Below are 21150 nucleotides of genomic sequence, written 5' to 3'. Positions count from 1 at the left end.
AGACGAATGATCCAACTTGATGAAGTGATATAATCTTGAAACTTATCAGATAATATATGTTATTATTACTGGGAGAGGCCAGCTGGTGAAGAATTCTAAACCTTTTATTACTCTAAAAGTGGTCAAAATAAAAGCACTTGATCATTGCTAATGATATGTTTCAGTGTACAACGCCAATACACCAGATCCAGTTAAGTTAATATGTTTATCAAATGAAGGAATATGGGGCGGAAAGTCGGATTGTTTAGAACACAAACGCACTTTAGCAGTGATTTTGTTTTTGATGATCGATCATATTGCTGGACTTCATAAGTACTTCATTAATCTGTTGCTCCTAATAATTCACATACAGAGTGCAAACTTCCAATTTTTGTACAGTGGAATACAACTAAAATAGGTGGCCGACAATTGACAACTGATCAGTCATAATCTACTGGAGCAAACAGCAACGGGGCTAATCTACCGAGCCATTCAATATGATTAGCCATTTATATATGGATGAGGAGTGTATGGCAACAAACCAATTTAGTAAAACTTTAAGAGTTTTGCTTATCCTTATAGTGCAATTTTCTGTTTCTCTTTTGTAGGTAAAAAAGGAGTCTTAATGATCTAGTAAACATGAAGACTGTAATGTTAACCTGAAGAGTGTTACCTTAGTTGTTTGTGCTTTGCAGTCTCAATTTAGGCGAGTTTTTGTAGTCTCGCTATATGCTATAGGCGATTTTGAGGTCGATCATGAAGAATCTACAATAGAGTACTAGAGGTGTGCTGTTTGAGTTTGTTAGATCCACAATTAATTGGTGATTTGAGGACTATATAAGGTGATTTGGAGCTGCGATATCCTTCCTTGTATTAGATAGAAGCATGGTGTTTTTCTATCCCACGATTAACAGTTTTGCGAGGTTTTATCTCACACATGATCTTGCTCGTCTTTCAGATCGTTTCATCATTTTATAAGTAGTATTTTGCATTTCCAGATTTTGCTTGCAAGTACCACCTTTTGGGTTCGCAGTACCCTCAGTTCTTATCAGTAACGCCAACCACTTTCAATCTGGATGGTGATCGCCACATGGCTTTTACTCAAGGCTGGTTTTATTTCCAGAAACAAGCAAAAGGGCTGTCAATTCTGAGCTAAACTATTCCAAAACAAACAGAAAACAGTCTGAATTCCTCCCCCAAGCTTCAGAGTAGGAAAGGGAGAGGACTTTTTGTATTGGGGTACCCCCCTTTATAGCCCCTATATTTACCATATGGCTTATGAATGAGCTAGTTTGCTAGCTCAGAATCTGACACAAGAGTAAAATAAAAAAATAAGTAAAGAAAAAAACAAAGAAAAATGGTAAAAAAATGAAGAAAATATTTGTTTAGGTGTGGTGGCTTTAGAGTGTGGACCCCTTGGTAGGCAACTTTCCTTTTCTTACTTGCAAGTGCTGTCCAAAGGCAAAGTTAAAAAAAAGTATGGAAAATATACATTAAAAATCATTTTCTTCTTCTCCCACTCCATTTTATCTAAAAAGAAATTGACTAAAATGAACAGAAACCAAACTCCAAATGCGGAACTGACTAAAATATCAGCGATATATACATAACGATCAAATATTGTTACATGGCAATCTGATATCGAGAAGATACTTAAAAAATGATTATTTCAGCAATGATATTGAAAATGGTCATTAATTTTGGCTAAATATTCCAGCTTAAAAGGGAAAATTTCCTGGAGAACTCTGCTGGTTGGAATACTTATGAACAGATAGCCCTTCTCTTGATATGAATACAAAATTGTGATGACACACCAATCAAACATTTAGTTTTTTTTATGCCAAACTAAAATTAGAATAGATTGGAATGCTTGTTGCGTTATTAAGCCCCAGAGCCTAGACAAACATGCTGCAGCTTTAAAATTTATGAGCATGGGGCCAAGAAAAACAAAGAAAATGGAACTTTGGATTTAAAAGAATGTGAATCGAACAGTTGAAGCGCAGGCGAGCTTTGTATTTAACAAAATTGAGAGGACCAATTGTCTAAAATTACCTGCTTACAACTACTCCCTAGAACCTGTCCTCCTCCACGCAAAGCGAAACATCGCACCCCCTGAGCACCATCTATCTCAAAATCTCTGAATGTTTTCCACGTGTATTTACCTACCTGCCTGCCTACAAGAAAACTGCACTGCCGAGGACAACTCCAAGTATCAGCAGAATGCTTTTAAAAGCATCGCTGTGGAAGTCGTAGGAAGAAGAATCCACACTAGTCGAATTTAACGATGGAGCCGTGATGTTTGCAATGCTGCCATTCTTGCCAAGACTGCACCCATGCACAAAAGAATAACAATCAAATGGTGCCAATTTCCTTGTACCCCCCAATAACTAATTAATATTGTTACTCATCCGGCGAAGTGTAGAGAATGAGCAGAAAATTTACCTTCCCGGAAATATGCAGGAACCATGGCCTGCATAATTGACACAAACTTGTTAACAAGATGCATAATAATAAAGCTTCATACGTTAATATAGAACCTAAACCGATAGCATGTTGCATACTATAAGTTTGAGGCCTTACTTGGATCTGTTGTGGTGATTGTAGCCACTCCATTGAAGTCGCATGACGCGGAAGTCATCCCCATCTGATGGTAGTAAGTATCAAATGCATATGTTGCATGTGCAGCCACATCGTCAGGCTCGTAGCATGGTTGTCCCTGCAGTAAAGCTGAGCAATCCACCTTGCCAGGTCCACAAGCCCAATCTAGCGCAGCCTGAAGCATTTTCGGATCAGCTCCATCCTTCATAGTACAGAAAGTTTGGTTTGTTGTATCATTTGCTAATACTGCTCCTGATCCTGTCAAGCGTAAAATGTAGATAGGTGTCCCATTTGCATCAAACAGCCCCCAGTTCTTCTCTGAGACGGGTCCAGGTTTTGTGTCCTCATTATAGAGTTCATAAATGAAAGTACTAACAGCAAGTCCAGGATGTTTGGGAGTTCCAGTTTTGTTCAGCACGTGCCTTATCAAATTGCTGTTGTAAGTATTGGCATTTTCTAATGTTGCATCTGGCTCATTAGAATCACCCTTAGAAGGCCAGCCTGATTCTGTCACTATGATCGGAACATTAGTGAAGTTAAGGAAAGCCATGGCATAATATGCTGCGTCCACTACAGCATCAAAAACATTAGCGTAATGAAGAAGCGTATTGGAATCAATAGCTTCTTTGTTTGGAGGGAGGGATTTGAGGAGTGCATAATCTAATGGAATGACACCATTTGATTGCATGTAATCGTAGTATGGGTATATGTTGAGCATGAGAAACGATCCTGTGGACTGCAAGAAACTAAGCATGGGGACCAAAACTGGATTCAGTGAGCGATTAAAGAAGGCTTGGGAAGGTGGGAACGAATCGAGGATAATGGAGGAAGAAAGAGGAGTTGAAACTTTGATTTGGCGGTCAAGATTGGATGCCACAAGAGCTGATTGAATGTACTTGAGAGCATTGACCAGGATTTTTGCAGCATTTGGGAGGGTGGTAAGAACCTCTGAGCCAACAGCTATGGCTGTGATATTTGTAGCTGGGTAATGTGCTACTACATTCTGGGATACCCAATTAGCTGCAGTTGCATTAGATTGGCCAATTCCAAGGATCTGCTCATTCGGGACAGATATCATAACTTTAATTCCTGTGTTTGCAAGTGCAACAAGCATGGCACGGTCAGCGTCATATAACCGGACATGTCGAATTTGCTGAGCTTTCAGGAGGGCTACAACTTGCGTTGGGTGTGGCATGTCTGAGAGGTCTGTCCCTATATTCACGCCGATAAACACATCTGCAAAAATGAATCAAGCCATTGTAATTTCTTATTACTTGAATGTTGGTTGAATTTCACACAGACGCCTGCTATGTTCGCAATAATCGATTCAGTTTCGAGTGCTGAGGTACAAGTTCGAAAAGTTTGACAGCGAATATTGCAAGCATTCTTGCGAGGAATTAGAAATTTCATTCACAACATTACAAGACAACAACTATTTACAACAAAATAAGGGTGAGAAGTTACCATGAAACTCATTCATGATATTTGTACCAAAATAAAAGTGTGAAGACCATGAACTTGTTAATGTACACTGTACATATACGAGTGTCACGAGTAAGCAAACTCCCTTTCTGGACTTGGTTTGAATCCGTTTGATGGAGAAAAAGCAATGCAAAACTTTGTTTATGGTTGAGAACATACAAGTTTGGGATTCCAATAGACATGAGGACATCTGCTATATAATATTGTGTAACTGAATACACCAAAGTTCTAACCACAAGTGCCTAAATTTTGTAAACTTTGACCATTTTCACTACTACCAAGGTAAAGGGTAACAACTAACAACAAATCACCCATGACCTGGAAGACAATGGTATATTAACATTGTCAAGATTGAAAATGGTTACACCCATCTCCCCAACTTAACCATCTAGTAGCAAAACATGCTTTAATTTTATCAGAAAATGCCTCGTTTGCAATCAGAGGTGTTTGCGACTAGAGGTCCAATCACAATAAAATTATATTTACTTTGTTAGGTTTCGAGTTCCGACGTGGGTCTTTTGCGTTCTTCAACATGTTATACTATTAAAAATAGGGGAGTATTTTATCTCACCACCATTTAGTGTGATGTATGCTCACAACCATATTTATCATTGTCATATGAGTTTGAATTTTGAGATTCGTACAGTGGATAAGTACAAATCTCAAAATTCAAAGTCATCTAACGGTAATAAATAGGATGATGAGCATACATTATACTAAATGATGGTGAGCAAATATGCACTCTTAAAAATAGTATTCAATTTAAATGAAAATTTGTACTGCCTTTCATGTTTTTTTTTAGTACAACGATATATTTTACACTAAAGGGAGAGGTGAGTTTGGTCAAACCACGCATTGGGCAACCTAATTGGTATCAAATTCGTTATCTGCGAGATTCGAATTTAAAACCTTTCACTAGTAAAGAGGAATACACTAGACCGTAGTATTGAAGAAATTGTATTTGACTTTTTATTATACAAAAGATTACAGATATGAGATGGTGAAAATAAAATTTCAGAAGATTTATTCATATTAAGTTGTGCAAGGTTGTTGCTGGAAGATTGCATACAATTTCACACCAGGTATCCTCAATGCACATCTGAATTCTAAACAAAGCCTTCTAGCTTGTAATTAAATAAATGGCCACAAATAAGTCAATAACAATGGAATTCGTGGCTGAATATCATTCAATTTATTATATGCATTAAAAACAAAAACTGTTGGATCTTGGTGGGTTTTGAGGAAAGAGGTGAAACAAATGACTCAGGACAACACAAGAAGATAAATTTCATAATGCAAACCATCACCATCAACTCGAACATTACAATAAACAAGTAAATTATCACACAAAAAAACTAACAATGCTGACAAATATGGAGGCATAGAACTCAAAAACTTCCAGAGAAACCACAGCAAAGTAAAATAGTGAACAAAGATGTAACCTTCATCAGCTGTAGCAGCTGAAACTGCTAAAAGGAATAGCAGAAGGCTCCCAGCCATGGACTTCTTCTCCAAAATACCCATCAAAGAATCTAAAACAAACCCAACAACGCACAGAGAGAGAGAGAGAGAGAGAGATGAGTGTTAGGATGGAAACATAAGAAACCCAAGTCAAGAAGTAAAGTGAGGATTAAAGTTGCAGGGGGTAGGGGAATATATGATAATCTTTGAACTGTGTGAGAAGGAAGACAAATAGAGAAGGGCCCACATGGCCACATATCACGTGGCAAAAACATAAGAAAATCAAACGGCCAAATAAACGTCTCTTCTCAAAACTGTAATGAGGTGTAAAATAGAGCAACTACTTTAAACGGATGTATTTTTTGTTCCGTTTCAATTTAATAATATAATATTATGTAAAAAATTTATACATAGTATTACATTTCTTTATCGAATTGTCGCAGTTACATAATCCCGTTCTACGTAAATTACGTGCACAAAGTAAGTAGGGTTATGTTGGGTACCGTAATGAAATGAAAATGAGACAGGGAAATAGGTTTTTTCTGCTTTTGTGCAGTGGAGCGTTGGTTTTGTAAAATTACTGACATCTGTCTTTTTCCTGTGTGCTATTGGGATAAGAGAGGAAGGGGAGTGTGCATGGGACCGATTTCTTTACATACAATACAATGCAAACAAACAACAGTACAACACCCCACCACCACCAGCGGGAACACCGAAATGACCTAGTTGCCTGGTCCCAACGGTCATATTTCCCGTCCTTTCTCCTTTCCATTCAACTCATTGTTTTTTGTTTTCTTTTTCCTTTTGCTGCAAGCATTCAATTCATTGATTGCTCATCCAATAGGTAGTTTGATTACTAAATGCAACGTCTACTTTTATTTACTTTGATTGCTTGGCCTTTGTCCTGTTAATAATTTTTTTAGATAAAGATATATTTTATATTAACATGATCAGAGTTCTGCTAAGACACATAATTGATAATCTAATTTAGTATCAAAATTTGTTATTTATGAAATTCAAACATAAGTACTCTCACTTACAAATGAACATGAATATTATTATGTGGCGTTAATATTATTCTTTATTTAACAAAAACAAGTGAAAATTGTTATTAACATTCTAAAATTCTTATTTTGCACTCTAATCCTTCTCTATTTAGAAAGAAAATTATACTTGTGAAGAGTGCAAAATAAAAATTTTGAAGTGGCAATAATAATCCTCAAAAAAATACTAAATGAAATATTAATTACCAAAAAGAAAATACAAAATGTAATATTTCACTGAAATTTTTGAAAATTTACGTTGTTTTAATTTAAGAAAGTTAGAACTTTGCTCATTGCTTTCTCAACCTTGACCCAATTAAAGCATTGTTCTTTAAATTTTGGTGTAATTAGAGATCTAGTTTCTGAACTCAAAATTCATGAGCCAATCCCTAAACTTATTCAGAAACCAAAACTTATCACTATGTAGAAAAATTGTCCTTTTGAGTGACAATGCTAGAAATATCCAAACTAAAAGACATAAAGGAAAAATGGATAAAATTTATAATGGAGTTACCTCAAATAATCATTGTCACTCATTTAATAACTTTTAGGAACCCATATTCACAGATTTTTGTTCAGGAACCAAAACTTTAATCAAATTAAATTTCATGGACCATTACTCATATTAATTTTTTTAATGTTCTAGCCTCGATCACCTAAGGACCTTAAAATAAGGATTTTTGAGGATCAAATTCTTCTTAGCCACATGATTATATTAGTAGGATCCAACAAATTAGAATATTTTCCAACTTAAAATATAAAATCCGTTTGAAATCCGTTACCTTTTTTCTTATTCAGAAACTTGTGAGGACCATACACCAATTTAGCTTTTGTTGCTTTAATAATCATTTCTTTCGAGGAGAGACAAATATTGTTAAAGGAGTAGTGACATCGAGACTTCCTATTTCCCAACAAATGAAAGTTGCATTTGGGTACACCCAATGGTGAGTGTCTTTATTTGAACATGCTACTTCTTTTAGAGCTAGGAACCAATCATCAAAGCAGGTTATGCGAGCACAATCCATTCTATGTTTTGTTGATTTGGTGTTACATTGAAGCCCTTCTAGGGTATTCCGGTGTTAAAGTATTTTTGGCGACTGCTGAAGTCTTTCGATGCGTGTTTAAATATTTCCGGCAGTTTTTGAAGGGGTTGAAGATGATGAAGTTTTTAAAGGGGTTGAAGATGATGAAGTTAAACTCACGTTGTAATTCATAATAATTTAGCTTGGCATGAAGACTTGAGGTGTGGCAGCTAAGAACAACATAAGTTTAGTGTGAGAGATTGCATGACCCCTTTGGTGTTGGTTATGCACGAGTTTAGGAGAAAGGAGATTTTGAAATCATGGCTATTATTTTGACAGTTTGAAACTATGATGAAGCTATATGGCCTGGTGGATCAAATGATCGAATGACTATCGCTTTTATGTATGGATTTATTTGGATGAGAGGATTTAAAGGATGTATATTTGGGATGGCTTAACATTCTATTCCCTGTGCAACTTAAAGTTTGTTAGTTGTGAGGTTGCAACTTGAATGCCACTATTGATGCATGATCTCCAACCGTGATCTCTTTCTTGTTTTTATTTATAGGTACAATGCGTTAAGCAAGCGAAGGAACTTGCTTCCTCGAAGTCGACCTTCTAGGGATACATCGCTGAGACAAAGACAAAGTCCTTTGCCATGGTGGCTGGTATGAAGTCTATAAGACCAACTCTAATGAAATGACCTCAACGCAAATATTTGGGTTTAAATCAAAAATTGCCAACCCAAATTTAAAAAATATGGGTTTGGCTCAAATCAAAACCCAAATTTAGGTTTAGATTTTGGCTGACCCAAATTTGGGTTCAGATTTGGCTGATCCAAATCTTGAGTGGGCCCAATTTTTTTTTAAAATGTGGTTGAAAGGTTAGAGTTAGTGGCAAATAGCTGGGTCACCGCATGGCAGAGACCGTAGTTGTGGGACCACGATTTTTCAGTGCCGAAGTAAGGCATACCAAATATGACCACCTTCAGAAGTTCGGTCATGGACTCAACAACTTCCATCACAGAGTTGCATAGACGATTAGCGATGCCACCATCATTCTATTATGGAGCAGTGGGTGAAGTCTGACAACTTCGCTAAGATTGACCATGCTTAGTCCACAAGATATGGAAATCTGATCCGGTATGGAATTAGTCAGGTTTCTCATATTCTTGGAGTTCTACAATCTAGGGATTGACGTGTACCGTAAATAATCACACATCTAAGAGAATGCAATATCTACTGTAGATATCCTCTAGTATTCTCATGGTTTAATACATATTTTATATCATTAAAGGACTATATCTAGATTGGTATAAATACACCATTCTAAGGTTTATCTCTGATAATGCAATTACACTTATTCTCATACCTACTGCTCGAGTCTCATATATTTGCTTACTAACTTGAGTGTTGGAGGACCTTTAGTTGACACCCTCCCTCGGTTCTTGGGCTACTTATAATTGTTTGTTGTCTTACAATTAAACATGTTTGTGTATCTCCACCCTTCACGACAATGTTCAAATTTGGTTCCAACAGTGGGTGCTTTCATTGAGAGTGAATTCATATTCATCTCGACCAAATCACTCTACCACAACCATGTTTGTAGAAGAAGCTTAGTTAACACCAACATTAACACTACGACAAGAAATAACCCACTTCCCAACGCCTAAGTCACCTCTGGCATGGACAATCCATTTCCCAACATCTTTATTACTCTTGGTGTGAGCAATCAGGACCCTGATGCTAAACCATCCTAGGAAATAATGATGTTCCCACTACTAGAACCCTTCCCACCATGGAACAGATTTGGGAGACATTACTGAAAATCAACACCTTTGTTGATTAATTGTAAAGAACCTACATGGCTTTACGGGCTGAGAGTCATGCAAACTTCGTGGATATAGAGAAGCGGATGAAAACCTTGGGAAACTTAAGCAGACTACTCCACAAACCCATATTCATGTCTTCAATTATGGTAATTTAAGTACCATAACCTCAAGGGGCAACTAATCGTGCCAATGTTTGTTTTGACCTTAGCACAGTTGATGATCTGAAGACGTGCGCCCTGCACGATGCCTTTCCTAGATTGGGGGCAGGCCTACATTATGGTAAGGACTGAGCCCTTCGATGACCTTTGGGTCTTTGATCCTTGAGCTTATGTGGATGGGGTTTTCTCGACGCTGCCTCAAGAATTCTCGACAGTCGAGATAAACAGCCTTCTATCATTCCTCTTCTATTGCAGAGAGGTGCCTCTTTCCACTTCTCCTGTTTTGGGTCGAACCAGCTGGGTTGAGAGAAGTCTCGCGTTGACCAACACATTGATGGGTAGTTCGCTCCTCATTAAGAGTATCCATGTTGAAGACCGGTGACCCTCCATGTTGAAGGGGCACCCTGGTAATAGTTAACATCCATATGGGTCATGGGCTTGTGAAATTGAGTCTACCTACCCTGAGCATCTCGAAGAATTTCTCATATTGTTCTTGGATAATCTCATTCTTCATTGCTATCTTGTTGTTCTGAGCCTCAATCTCCTTAACCTTAGCCTAAAAAGCAAACTTCTTTCTTTCCTTCATTCTCTGTCTCACACTAAGCACGAAGGAGGTGTCGTTCTATATGTTGTGGCTTCCTTCGCTTCCCATGTTAGAGAGGGATGCTTGATCAAAGGAGAGTGTGCGAATGATGGAAACTAGCTTGACAAAGCTGGAGAAAGTAGAAATAATTATCATTCCCATAAACAGTGCCAAATGTTGATGCACAAAATTAGTGAAGACTTTGGAACAACATAAAGTGTCAAGTTTGTAACCTTCGCTTGGTTGCTCCAGTCACCTTGTGAGGATAATATGTAAAGAGATATAGATATGGAAGTAAACACAAGATGTACATAGTTCACCCTAACTTTGGCTACGTCAACGGAGTAAAGGAGTTTTCATTAATAATGAAGGGTTTACACAAATACATAAGTTTAAGTACAATTAACATTAGTGGATTCTAATGATTGGTTTAAGTACAATAATTACATTAAAGGTTAATTGTAGGAGAATAATCTTCTTTTATAGTTGAGGATAATCTCCAACTTTCATTCGCAGTCGATGTGGGACTCTATGAGCTTTATTCTAACGTTGACATGTGTCGTGCTGTGATTGGCCTCCTAGGTGGAGGGAAACTCCTTTGCTTTGGCAGGGGTGCCTCAGCCTGAACCCCTCAGTGGGCCCTCAAAGATCTGAAGTTAACCGGTGCTTGGTAGTTTCGGGATTAGTCAAGTATGGTACAAACAAGCATGATCAATCTTACAAAGTTGTTTGGACTTCGTGCACTACTCTGGAACAAGATGATGGTGGCACCACTGCTCTATTAACCCAGCTTCACTCGAAGCTGTTGAGTCCATGACCAGACTTTTGAGGTACTTGTATTCCGATCCGCCTTACTCTGGCCCTGAAAAATCATGGTCCCATAAGTAACTATATATCCTCAAAAGGATGCCCTTTCCAAAGCATAACTAGGGGCATTTGTGGACTATGAATTTTCCTAGCCCAAAGTAAGGCTACAAGTGCCTTAGAAGTCCGATCTCGGACTCAACGACTCCGAATTGAACTAACCCGCCTAAAGGGACCAACAGTGCCATCATATACCCTCTTGGACTCCAGAATGATGGACAAAGTCCACATGCCTTACTAAGAACAACAGAAGCCTGATTCGACTGGAGATATAAAGATTATAATTAATCTATAAAAAAAATTCACTCTGAATCCAATAATTTCTAAAAGATTGTATGAAAATCAGAATATTACAAAGACTCCGCAAATTTAAATTTCCAAATGATCCGAATTTCTAAATTTGAAAATCGATTTTTCCTTTAAATGGGAGTTAGAAACCTTGTTTATAATGTAATGCAACCCATCCGAAAATCGCCCCTAGTTGGTGTATTGGAAAAAATGAATGATAAAAAATTCAGTCTATGTTTAAATGTTAAGGAAAACTAATGAAAATGACTTGCAAACATAGAGTTTTAACGATAAGGACAAAATGAAGGGTAAAGTGAATAGTACCATGATTGACTTTTTAGTGTAAAAATGTGATTTTTGTTAAAGTGAACAGTATCGGCAGTTTTTCGTTAAAGTTTCCTAAATGTTATTGTACTTAACGTTTATTACACATTGGATAGGTAATAAACATTTGAAAATAGTGCTGGAACGAGCAAATTTGGGCTAAGTCACCTAATGACTCAACCATAATCAATTGATATCAAACTCGCCATGTACAAGAGTGTATGGTATAAGTGTCTGTATACGAGAGTGTGTTTGTTTTTAATTTTGTTGTACTTAACAGTTATTATTATAATCGTTTTATACACACACATAGGGTGGGCACTTGAAACCGAAAAATCAAAACGGAAGCACGAACCAAATCGGACAACATCGAACATTTTGGTTTTGCGGTTTAGAAGTGGTTTCAGTTTGAAACCAAACTGAAATGATGGAAAACGGTTTGGTCTCGATTTTGGCCTTTTGGAATCGAATCAAAACCGAACTGCACCACAAAAATTAAAAAATATTTAATTAAATAACTATATTAGGTATTGTGTTCTAATTGGTTGCTTGTTAGACTTCATACATTTAGTATGGATCCAACCACGCCAGAAATTCATCTGTCTTAGTTTTCGACTATTTTTTTTTTTAAACAAACAATATTATCTACACTAGGGGATGAGGGAGTTGGATAAACTTCATAATGACTAGCAATAGTCAATTTCTTTCTCTTTCTTAACCCTCATCTCAAGCCGAGTTCACATACATCAAGCTCACACAGAATTATAATATTTTATTCCTTGATATTGTACTAGCATGCTTAGATACTCAAAATGCTATCATTAAAATTATGAAAAGGGATCGTCTCCGGATCCCTTTCTCCTAATCCACCAAGTTCGGGAATCCGAGTTGTTGAAATTTGATCAAACGGCTAAAGTTATTATAACTTTTAAAGTAGGCTGATGTTTGTAACTGTTGGATCAAATTTCAACGGTTTGAATCCCCGGACTTGATGGATTAGGAGAAAGGATCCCTTTCCTAAAATTACTGCTTTATAACTTACACCAGGTCGACAGTTTAATGATTTTGTGTGCAAGTATAATTTGCTATACCATTTGATGTAGTTGAACATGTACAATTCAGATTAATTGTACAGTTGGTGGTTTTTTGTATTTGTACAGTAGGCAGTCAAATTGTTTGGAGTAGAACCACGAATAGTAGGTAATCAAATGGTTTTTTATATTAACATTCCTGCATCATTGGGCACTGCTTATGTTTGAGTGGCTGGAATGAATTACTATTTTAACATTTCACAGAACTGCAATTCTGCATCTACAATTCAATGTTTATGAAGCTATTCTTTCATTTTCTTTGCAAATAGTTTGAAACTGAACCGATCCGAACAGAACTAGATAGTGTAGTTTTATTTTGATTTTAGCTTCAAAATCACACGGTAAAAACTTTCGGTTTCAATTTCACTCAAAATCACATCATACAGTTGAACCCACCCAATAAGCGTATACTTTACACAACACCAAATAAACGACATTTTACACAACACCAAATAAACGACATTTTACGAAAATCAATCAAACTACTTTACACAACACCAAATAAACGACATTTTACGAAAATCAATCAAAAGTAGATAAAACATTGTCATTGTGGTCTGGGAAATGTCGTCTAAGATGCTCTGTTGTCTCTCTCACCTCTTCAGCTTGCTCAGCCCGCGAAGGAGACACCATTTCCCTCTCTCTTTGGTTCCGTTGTCAAAGTTCAGGTATAATATCTCTCTCTCTCTCTCTCTCTCAATGATATTTCTGAAGCTAAATTCAGTGCATTTTTCTGATGGGTTTTTCTTCTTCAATATTTCAGACCAGCAAAAGAACCAAAGGTCCTTAATTGTTGTCTCTCCCTCAGTCAAGTTCGAGCCCACCGTCTAAGTAGTGATTTGGGTTTCTTCCTCTGTCACTTTCCAAGTACCCATTTGGGTATCATCTTGCCTCTTGCCTCTTGCCTTATAGGGTATGCTTCTTCCCTTCTATTTTGCTGCTTTTGAGAAATTCAAATTATTGTTTCTAGATTTGTATGACTTAGATCTGACCAGAGTGTGGGTTGAGTTTAAGATACATGTTCTTATTTTGTCTGTTTGCTGTCTTTTAATGTTTGCTGTCTCTTTGGTTGAGGAGGAGGTTTATATAATTCCCTTATTTCGCGGTAGTTTGATGTACATTTATTTTTGCTAGTCATTTGTTTTGGATTCTAGAAAAGGAAAATTGGCGGAGTCTTAGAAGGAACTAGTTTAAAATCTCATCATTTAATTTCATTTCGATTGTCAGTTGATTTTATTTTATTTCTTAATTTAAACTATGTATAATTTCAAGTTGTTGTGCTTATACCAGTTCTTAATCCATAATTCCATACATATACGCAACAGATCAACCAGTGCTCATTTTTGCAGCTCGGAAGATTAAGAAATGGGTTCACCCAAACCAAAAGAGGTGTCTACTTCAAAGGAGACTGAGGACACTGTTACTACCTCTAGTGGGGTGAAGAGGAAACGCGGGATAACGAATATGCGTCGCATAGCAAGTACTGGTAAGAAATTAATTGTACAGTATAACTCAAAGGGCAAACCATATGGGAAAGTAGCATCAGAGTTGGCTTCTTACATTGGCGTGGTGACACGCCGTACGGTCCCCATTAGTGTTGAAGGCTGGCCTAAGGTGGAGAAGGATCTGAAAAATAAAATTTGGGAAGCTATAGATGTATGTAGTCGACTTAAGTTGATGTCCTTCTATCTTTCACAAATGCAATCTCGTTGATAACTAATGCATTTCAAAAATCTCTTTGATAACAAATCTGCTTGCTGTGTTACTTTGTAGATGGCATTCGTCTTAGCCTCTAAAAGCAGAAAAACGGTGTTGTCCGCTGCTTCCAATAGGTGGAGGCAATTCAAGTGTGACTTAACCACAAAATATATTATGCCATTTAAAGATGATGCTGAAGCCCTGAAAAACCCTCCAAAAGAATATGATTTTATTAAGCAAGAACATTGGGAACAATTTGTAAATGGCCGCTTAACCAAGGAGTTTCAGGTACAATGAGGGACTTATTTCATAGTTTTTTTTTTTTTTTTTTTTTTTGGGTGCAGTGCATGATAGTAATTGCTAGTGAAGGAAGTGGTCTGCACTAATTCTTATAGTTATACCTTTCTTCATTCTTTTTTCAGTTTCTGCACACCCCTCTTAGTTCTGGCCCTTGATTCTCCTTTGCCTTGTATAATCCAATGGCTTGTAAAAAGAGGGGTGTGCCAGAGGTGAAAAAGGGTGTGTAGAAATCATTTCCCTAGTAACTTTGTGTACTTAAATGATATTACTTGCTGGTCATGTATAACCCACAGAAATAAACTCGATTCTGGTCATATACATAATCCTAAACTGAAATACAGCCAACCCTTCATATTTGTAGCTGCAGTATGTAATATGTATTTTGTGGTTTATCGTAATTGTGAAGAGTAAGACTTTGAGATGGCTCCTTTTAAAGGATTAGATTGCAATTTGCAAGTGTTGAATCGCTCAAAAGCATTATATGATTTAACAATCCTTTGAAACAATTATATATACAATTAAATTATCATTTGAAGGTCACCATTAATGAAGTTGTCTTTGTAAACCGCTTTCCGATTTAACATTCAGTTGATTGCTTGAATACATGCACTTCTAACTTGCTCCTTTCTAGCAAGACATTTTGTCAAGGTTAATGGGTGCGTTCTTTTAATAAATATTTTTGGAAACAAAATAGAAGTATTGGGTAGGTTTGCATGTCTGGTGTACAGTTAATTGCTTATTTGACGATATTCTGGTAGATGAAATCTAATTCCCAGAATTCTTAGTTTTAAAATCAAAATCTTCGTGGTATCTCTATCATCTGGTTGTCTCTACTGAGCTATAACCATATATGCATATTGTAGAAACTCCATAAGGAACAGAAAGAGAGAAGGGCAAAGTTGAAATATATTCATAGAATGTCACGAAAAGGATATGCGAATTTGGAGGCAGAATTAGTAAGTTCATAGAATACCAGCATTTTCGCCATTAATAGTTCCATTTACCTAGGCTAGGAGTTAGGACTAACCATACATTTGATTTGGTCAGAAAAAAACAATGCCTGAAGGTGAACTTGATGGGCATCTACTCTGGAAGAAAGCACGCGAGGATAGAAAAGAGAATATCTCCGATGTGACCATAGGAGAGCAGGCTACGAAGATTGTGAGTATGCTGCATCCTGTAATATCATATGGTTATGATATGATTATAACTAAGAATGATTCATCATGCCTTTTGCATTTTTTTGTCGCTGAACCTTTTTATGAAACAGAACAGAGAGCATTCTGAGCGGTCTGAACCTGCAGAACATTCTGAAGATTCCGAAGAATCCAGACATTCCAATGATTCTGAAAGTTCTGAGCATTCTGAACATGCAGAACATTCTGAAGATGCAGAACCTTTTGAACAAGCAGAACAGTCTGAACGTCAAGAACATCCGGAACATTCTGAACATCAAGAACATTCGTACAATTTTGACGCCAATCTCTCCTCTAAGAATAGTGGTGTCCTGACAATGGCATTGGAAACTCCTGAACAGTCTGGTAGGGTTAGAGAGGTGGGAGGCTTTGTCAGGCCAGGAGACCGACAGGCTCAGTTGGAGAAGGAAGATCTGCTGGATGAGGTCAAGAAGATGATTGAGCAGCAGGGGGCTTACTTTAAAGCCAAGATTGCTGAGTTAGAGGCAAAGATCGATGGTGGGGCCGCTGCTATCACACTTCCAACTCTAGCTCCCAATCCTTCTGGGAAGGCTGGCTGTTCTGGGAAGGAAAACAATGTCTTAGAAGATAATGAAATTGATTTTGAGGAATTGGCAGTTGTGGGTAAAAGAGATGGCATAAAGGTAAGAATAAAAACGATATTTTTGATATTTGACTTGTATCTTGTTTTATCATGTGGAATGCACTTACTGGGGGTGTTAGAAGGGTTCTTAGCCATTCACTTACAGTGTGCTTTCCCTTATATTCTGTTAATTGGAATTTGGAAACCATGCACATTGGTGTGAGCAATGGTACAGTAACTAAAGTGTGATGGGGCCATCCACAGTCAGTGGTGTTCATTTAGGAGATGGCAGTCTGAAAGTTCCTATTGATGTAGTTCTTGATAAAGCAGAGCTGCTTCTCGTTGCAGTTTCTGAGGAATAAGTAACAATTGGCCAAGTCGTAGGCTCGCATATCATGTTGTCTAAGGGTCTTGTTAGGTTAATATAGGAGGCAATAAATAACTCAAGTACATATGTCACTGTTCAACAATGGATTTCATTTTATTCTGTGCTTACCTTCAAAAGTTCTTTGTTTATCATTTTATTATGGCCCAATGCTGTCTTCTGATATCATCTATATCTTCATCCTTGCTGCCAAACACCGCAGAAATGTGGAAACACTGCAGAAAAACCTCAAGAGTTACCCAAACAAGACGTGAGCCTGCCCAAGTCCCTCAAGCTGCTATATCGTTATGCAGAGCGCGCCATGCTGGATGGCGAAACTATCAGTGTTGATATAGAGAAAGCAGTATTTGGTGTTTCCAAAACTGTATCCATTTCCCAAGAAGACATAATGCAGTTTATGGAAATGAAGGAAATCTCGGCCACATGCATGATTGTTTACATGAGGTAAATACAACAATAATTATTACATAGGTAAAATACAAAATGCTTATGATAATTTACCAATTAATCCAATTTTGAAGTTGTATTTCATATTTCTTTTTATACCATTACGATCTTTAGCTGGTTATTTATTCATATTTACTATACTATTGAGAAATTAAGCTTCTTCTTTTTTCTTATTTACTTCCAGTTTTTGTAGAGTATTTGTTCAACGTGAGAAATGGAAGATTTGCCTATTGTGGTGCTGTCTTTATATATTGTGTGTGTGTGTGCGCGCGCCCGTGCATCAGCATGGGTTTCATTTTCTTGCTTGGCATCTACTCAGATTAGAACAAGTAGATGTCAGATTATAACCCTGTAAACAAAGCATGGAATATGATATGTGCAGACCCACTAAAATTAACCCTTACGACTTTATGTTTTAGGCACTTATATAATAAGTTAAAGGAATCAAACATGGTCAATATGGTTGGTTTGACTGACCCTTCAAGCATTTCGGTTGGGGTAGGTGATTCCGACCACAAATCAAGAATGCTAGCAGCCCGGTTACAAAATCTGCCTGCTGATCAAGTTCTTTTGGTACCTTACAATTCCGGGTAAGTTGAGCCTTCTACATTCGATGCTTGTCAGCCTTCTGTGTTAGATGAACCAAGAAATCATTTGATTTCACTAAAATAATTCTGATCCAATATGTAGCTATCATTGGATGTTGACTATCATTAGTGAAAGCAATGACGTATGCTACTTCTTGGACCCTCTTCAGCGCTATTTCATGGACTCTCTTCGACGGAGCATGCACGAGGAAGAATGGAAATATGTTGTGAACAAGTAATCAAGCTGCCCTACATCACTTATATAAACGAAATTATTGTATTAATCTTTCTAGATTGTAAGTTTTTTTTTTTTTTTTTTTGGTGCTGAAGTGGTATTAGACAGTTCAACGCTCAAACGGGTCGGGGAGTCCAAAAGTCACCCATATGGAAAGTACTAACGGTATGTTAGTATTATTCATTTACCTAATAACAAATCAGAAGTGTTGAAGGAATCAATAGAAACTAACATACTTTTGAATTGTGTGTAGGGTCCTAAACAACCATCAAATATGGAGTGCGGGTATTATATCATGAGATACATGAAAGAAATCATAGAAGATGAAAACCTTTCATTCGCAGCAAAGGTACAAATAACTGTTCTACGGTTTTCTGTACAGGTGTGAATTGCATGTGTAAGCTGTAACATGGTTGAGGTGCTTTTTTCCTTTTCAACTGCTACTCATTATGCTTTGGGGGTTGCCTTGTAACGGCATCTATAATCTATTGCAAATGAGTGAATCTCCGTTATCTACTGCAAATGGAGTTCTAAAGTGGTTTGTCTTGTTCTATATGGTCTATTCAGCGTGTTATTTACCGCAAATGAGTGAATCTCCGTTAGGCCCATTAAATGAGGGTTGTTTAAATTTGTTTTCCAATTATTGCAGTTCTCAGTTTTTATTGTCTAATCTTTTATGCTTATGCATGCTGAACTATGAAATATTTGCAATTTTGCTAACAGAATGTCTATAGTTGTGCCTTTTGTTGAATTTTTATCCTTTGATGAGATGAACCTGTATGTTCTCATTGTGCACAAACAATGCTTTGCTAAGCAAATTGTTGAGAGTACTATTGTTGTAGGGTGACCTTCTAAGTTCAGTTTTGCATTACATTTCTTTAGGGGGATGTGAACAATGTCAAGCAACTGCTAAGGGTATTTACAAAAACAAACATGTTTGTCGTATTGAAGCGGTAGCTGCGAATTGTTAGCATTTTGCAGGGGCAATCTTTACCTTATCTACATACAAGAAAGAAAAAGGAAGAATTGTATAAGCTAAATAGATTGTGGTGTGCAAATGTGTAATTTGCGGTATAATTGAACATGGTGCGATTATATATAAGCTATGTAAATATCCTTCAGTTGGAAAGCAAATCCCCTCCCCCTAGGCATATTGTGCATCCTTATTTTTCTTGAGCATGGTAATTTTCCGATGGATTATGTTTTAGACAGCTCGGTAATAAGGATTGCCTGATACGGAATCAACTGTAATGTTAGAGGCTGCTCTCACCAAATTCATTTAGAAGCACACACAGCTACTGCATTCTTTAGTCGCATTGGACATTAAAATGTTCTATGTTTTTGCACTCGTTAATGATAAATGTTTTTCTTCATCTTGTTTCAGTGGGACGGGAAGGCGTTAGATGCCTACACACAAGCTGAACTCAATGAGGTACGGTGCGAGTGGGGTGATATTGTGAGTGATTATATGTAATGTAGGGGCTAGGTCATAACAACCAGCTGGAAATGATGTATCTGCAAGGATTTATGGCATATATTTTGTATGGATTCCCTTTCAATGTCAAGGTCAATTTGGATGAGACCGAATATGTCGCCTTTTCTGGGGGATTAGGGTTAAGGCCGGGAGTACTCCTAAACTTTGATGTATGTTTGCAGTGAAAATCTGCTGCTCTTGGGATGTTTGATGACGTTAATGATTCAGCAAATGGAGATTAAGAGTGCTAATTCTAACACAACTGTAAAAGAAACCAGCTCCAAATGACTAAACTAACAACTAAAAAACACATTACACCCAAATCTAGCATAACCCACATCCAAGCCTGCATAGCCCAAAACAACAGAAACCTCAAATGAAACCATAGCCCCCGTTCATAACTATCACCACAAATCGAAGCCACACCACCATTGAACCCACCTCATCTAGCCTTGAAGAACCTATAGAACAAATGGAGGATTTGCTTAAATTGGTGGTAGAAATATTTGTTTGGTATTGGAAGTAGAAGATTCGAAATATATATATAATTTTGGTTAGAATTGTAAATCGGCATGAACCGAATCGGAACCAACGTGAACTAACTCATACAGTTTTATAATAAATCTAAGCAGAATTGAACCGTTGATATTTTTCGGTTCCAGTTTTGGTTTGCGGGTGGAATAAGGCCGAATCGGAATGTGCCCACCCCTAGTCTTTTGGTATCAACGAAGTTTTGAGTGGTTCTTTACTTGAGAAGCCTTGATTATCTGTAGATTGCCAATGGAAGGGCTGGTTTTCAGCAAAGTCTCCTATATGATCCATGGTGGGAGGGACTCCAGCACTTGGAGCGTCATTTTTCTTGGGACGATTGAGAAGTCATGGGCTTGATTGCTTGCTTCAAGGGCTTGAATGATTTCTTGCTTTTTGCCAGTTGAGGTGTTGGCATTAGCATTAACTGAACCTTTTTCGATATACATGACTGTGGTAGAGTAATTTGGTCGCGGGAATATGATTTCACTCCCAATGAAAGTACCAATTATTGGAACCAAATTTGCGCACTCATCGTGTGTGGAGGAGATGCACAAACTCAACTACTTGTAAAAGAGTAAATGATCATAAGACAACCTAGATACCGGTGGGATACCATCCAAAGGTCATCCAATAGTTTAGTTAGTAAGAATATATGAGACTCAAGCAACAGGCAAGATAATAGAGTATTCGATAATTGCGTTACCAAAATGAACTCTAGACAAGTGGTTTTATTATACAAGTCGGAAGTGAGACGTTTTATGATATGAAATCAGTATTAAACTCAAGGAACCATTAAAGGATATCTACAGATAGGTGTTGCATCCTTTTAGGAGTATGATTACTTGCCACGCACCCTAATCTTTAGGTTGTAGGAATCTTTAAGAATATAGGAAATTTTTTTGATCCTAATCAGATCAGGTTTTCTAGTTTTATGGAACACGAATGGTCAATCTCAGCGAAGTCAGCAGACTTCGCCTACCTTTCACTTTG

At 37.3% G+C, this 21150-nt stretch overlaps 2 protein-coding genes across 4 annotated transcripts; one reads left to right on the top strand and one right to left on the bottom strand.

The window, feature by feature from the left end:
• Positions 1 to 1798: 1798 nt before the first annotated feature.
• Positions 1799 to 5662, bottom strand: LOC137745174 (glucan endo-1,3-beta-glucosidase 2-like). The gene is made up of 4 exons (XM_068485081.1): positions 5502 to 5662; positions 2560 to 3813; positions 2422 to 2449; positions 1799 to 2304 (listed from the first exon to the last, which is right to left on the bottom strand). Exons 1-4 carry the CDS (start codon positions 5581 to 5583, stop codon positions 2154 to 2156), a joined length of 1515 nt encoding a protein of 504 aa, XP_068341182.1. The 5' UTR covers positions 5584 to 5662; the 3' UTR covers positions 1799 to 2153.
• Positions 5663 to 13367: 7705 nt separating this feature from the next.
• On the top strand, positions 13368 to 19735 carry LOC137747112 (uncharacterized). Of its 3 annotated transcripts, none has more exons than XR_011069918.1 (13): positions 13368 to 13392; positions 13488 to 13637; positions 14074 to 14380; positions 14498 to 14710; positions 15586 to 15678; positions 15770 to 15883; positions 15993 to 16562; positions 17089 to 17330; positions 17753 to 17923; positions 18091 to 18155; positions 18251 to 18320; positions 18409 to 18504; positions 19540 to 19735. XR_011069918.1 is itself a non-coding variant. In XM_068487125.1 (13 exons), exons 3-13 carry the CDS (start codon positions 14090 to 14092, stop codon positions 19627 to 19629), a joined length of 2082 nt encoding a protein of 693 aa, XP_068343226.1. In that variant the 5' UTR covers positions 13368 to 13392; positions 13488 to 13637; positions 14074 to 14089; the 3' UTR covers positions 19630 to 19735. The 3 variants fall into 3 exon arrangements, 2 of the variants coding, with proteins under 2 accessions (XP_068343226.1, XP_068343234.1); XM_068487125.1 differs by having other exon boundaries at positions 18024 to 18155; XM_068487133.1 differs by lacking the exon at positions 13368 to 13392 and having other exon boundaries at positions 13433 to 13637; positions 18024 to 18155.
• Positions 19736 to 21150: the final 1415 nt, after the last annotated feature.

The sequence above is a fragment of the Pyrus communis genome, chromosome 1 (genome assembly GCF_963583255.1).
Source record: "Pyrus communis chromosome 1, drPyrComm1.1, whole genome shotgun sequence".
Lineage (NCBI taxonomy): Eukaryota > Viridiplantae > Streptophyta > Magnoliopsida > Rosales > Rosaceae > Pyrus > Pyrus communis.
The sequence above is the reverse complement of the archived record's forward strand: the minus strand, read 5'-3'. Positions and strand labels throughout refer to the sequence as shown.

What these genes read in the sequence shown, in the direction of transcription:
- LOC137745174 (XM_068485081.1), bottom strand. Translation starts at nt 5,583, where the DNA reads ATGGGTATTTTGGAGAAGAAGTCCATGGCTGGGAGCCTTCTGCTATTC. An exon ending in AATCACCACAACAGATCCAA is followed by an intron (nt 2,450 to 2,559) that starts GTAAGGCCTCAA and finishes TCAATTATGCAG; the next exon opens with GCCATGGTTCCTGCATATTT. An exon ending in TCCTGCATATTTCCGGGAAG is followed by an intron (nt 2,305 to 2,421) that starts GTAAATTTTCTG and finishes GCATGGGTGCAG; the next exon opens with TCTTGGCAAGAATGGCAGCA.
- LOC137747112 (XM_068487125.1), top strand. Translation starts at nt 14,090, where the DNA reads ATGGGTTCACCCAAACCAAAAGAGGTGTCTACTTCAAAGGAGACTGAG. An exon ending in CGAATTTGGAGGCAGAATTA is followed by an intron (nt 15,679 to 15,769) that starts GTAAGTTCATAG and finishes TGATTTGGTCAG; the next exon opens with AAAAAAACAATGCCTGAAGG. An exon ending in ACCTTTCATTCGCAGCAAAG is followed by an intron (nt 18,505 to 19,539) that starts GTACAAATAACT and finishes ATCTTGTTTCAG; the next exon opens with TGGGACGGGAAGGCGTTAGA.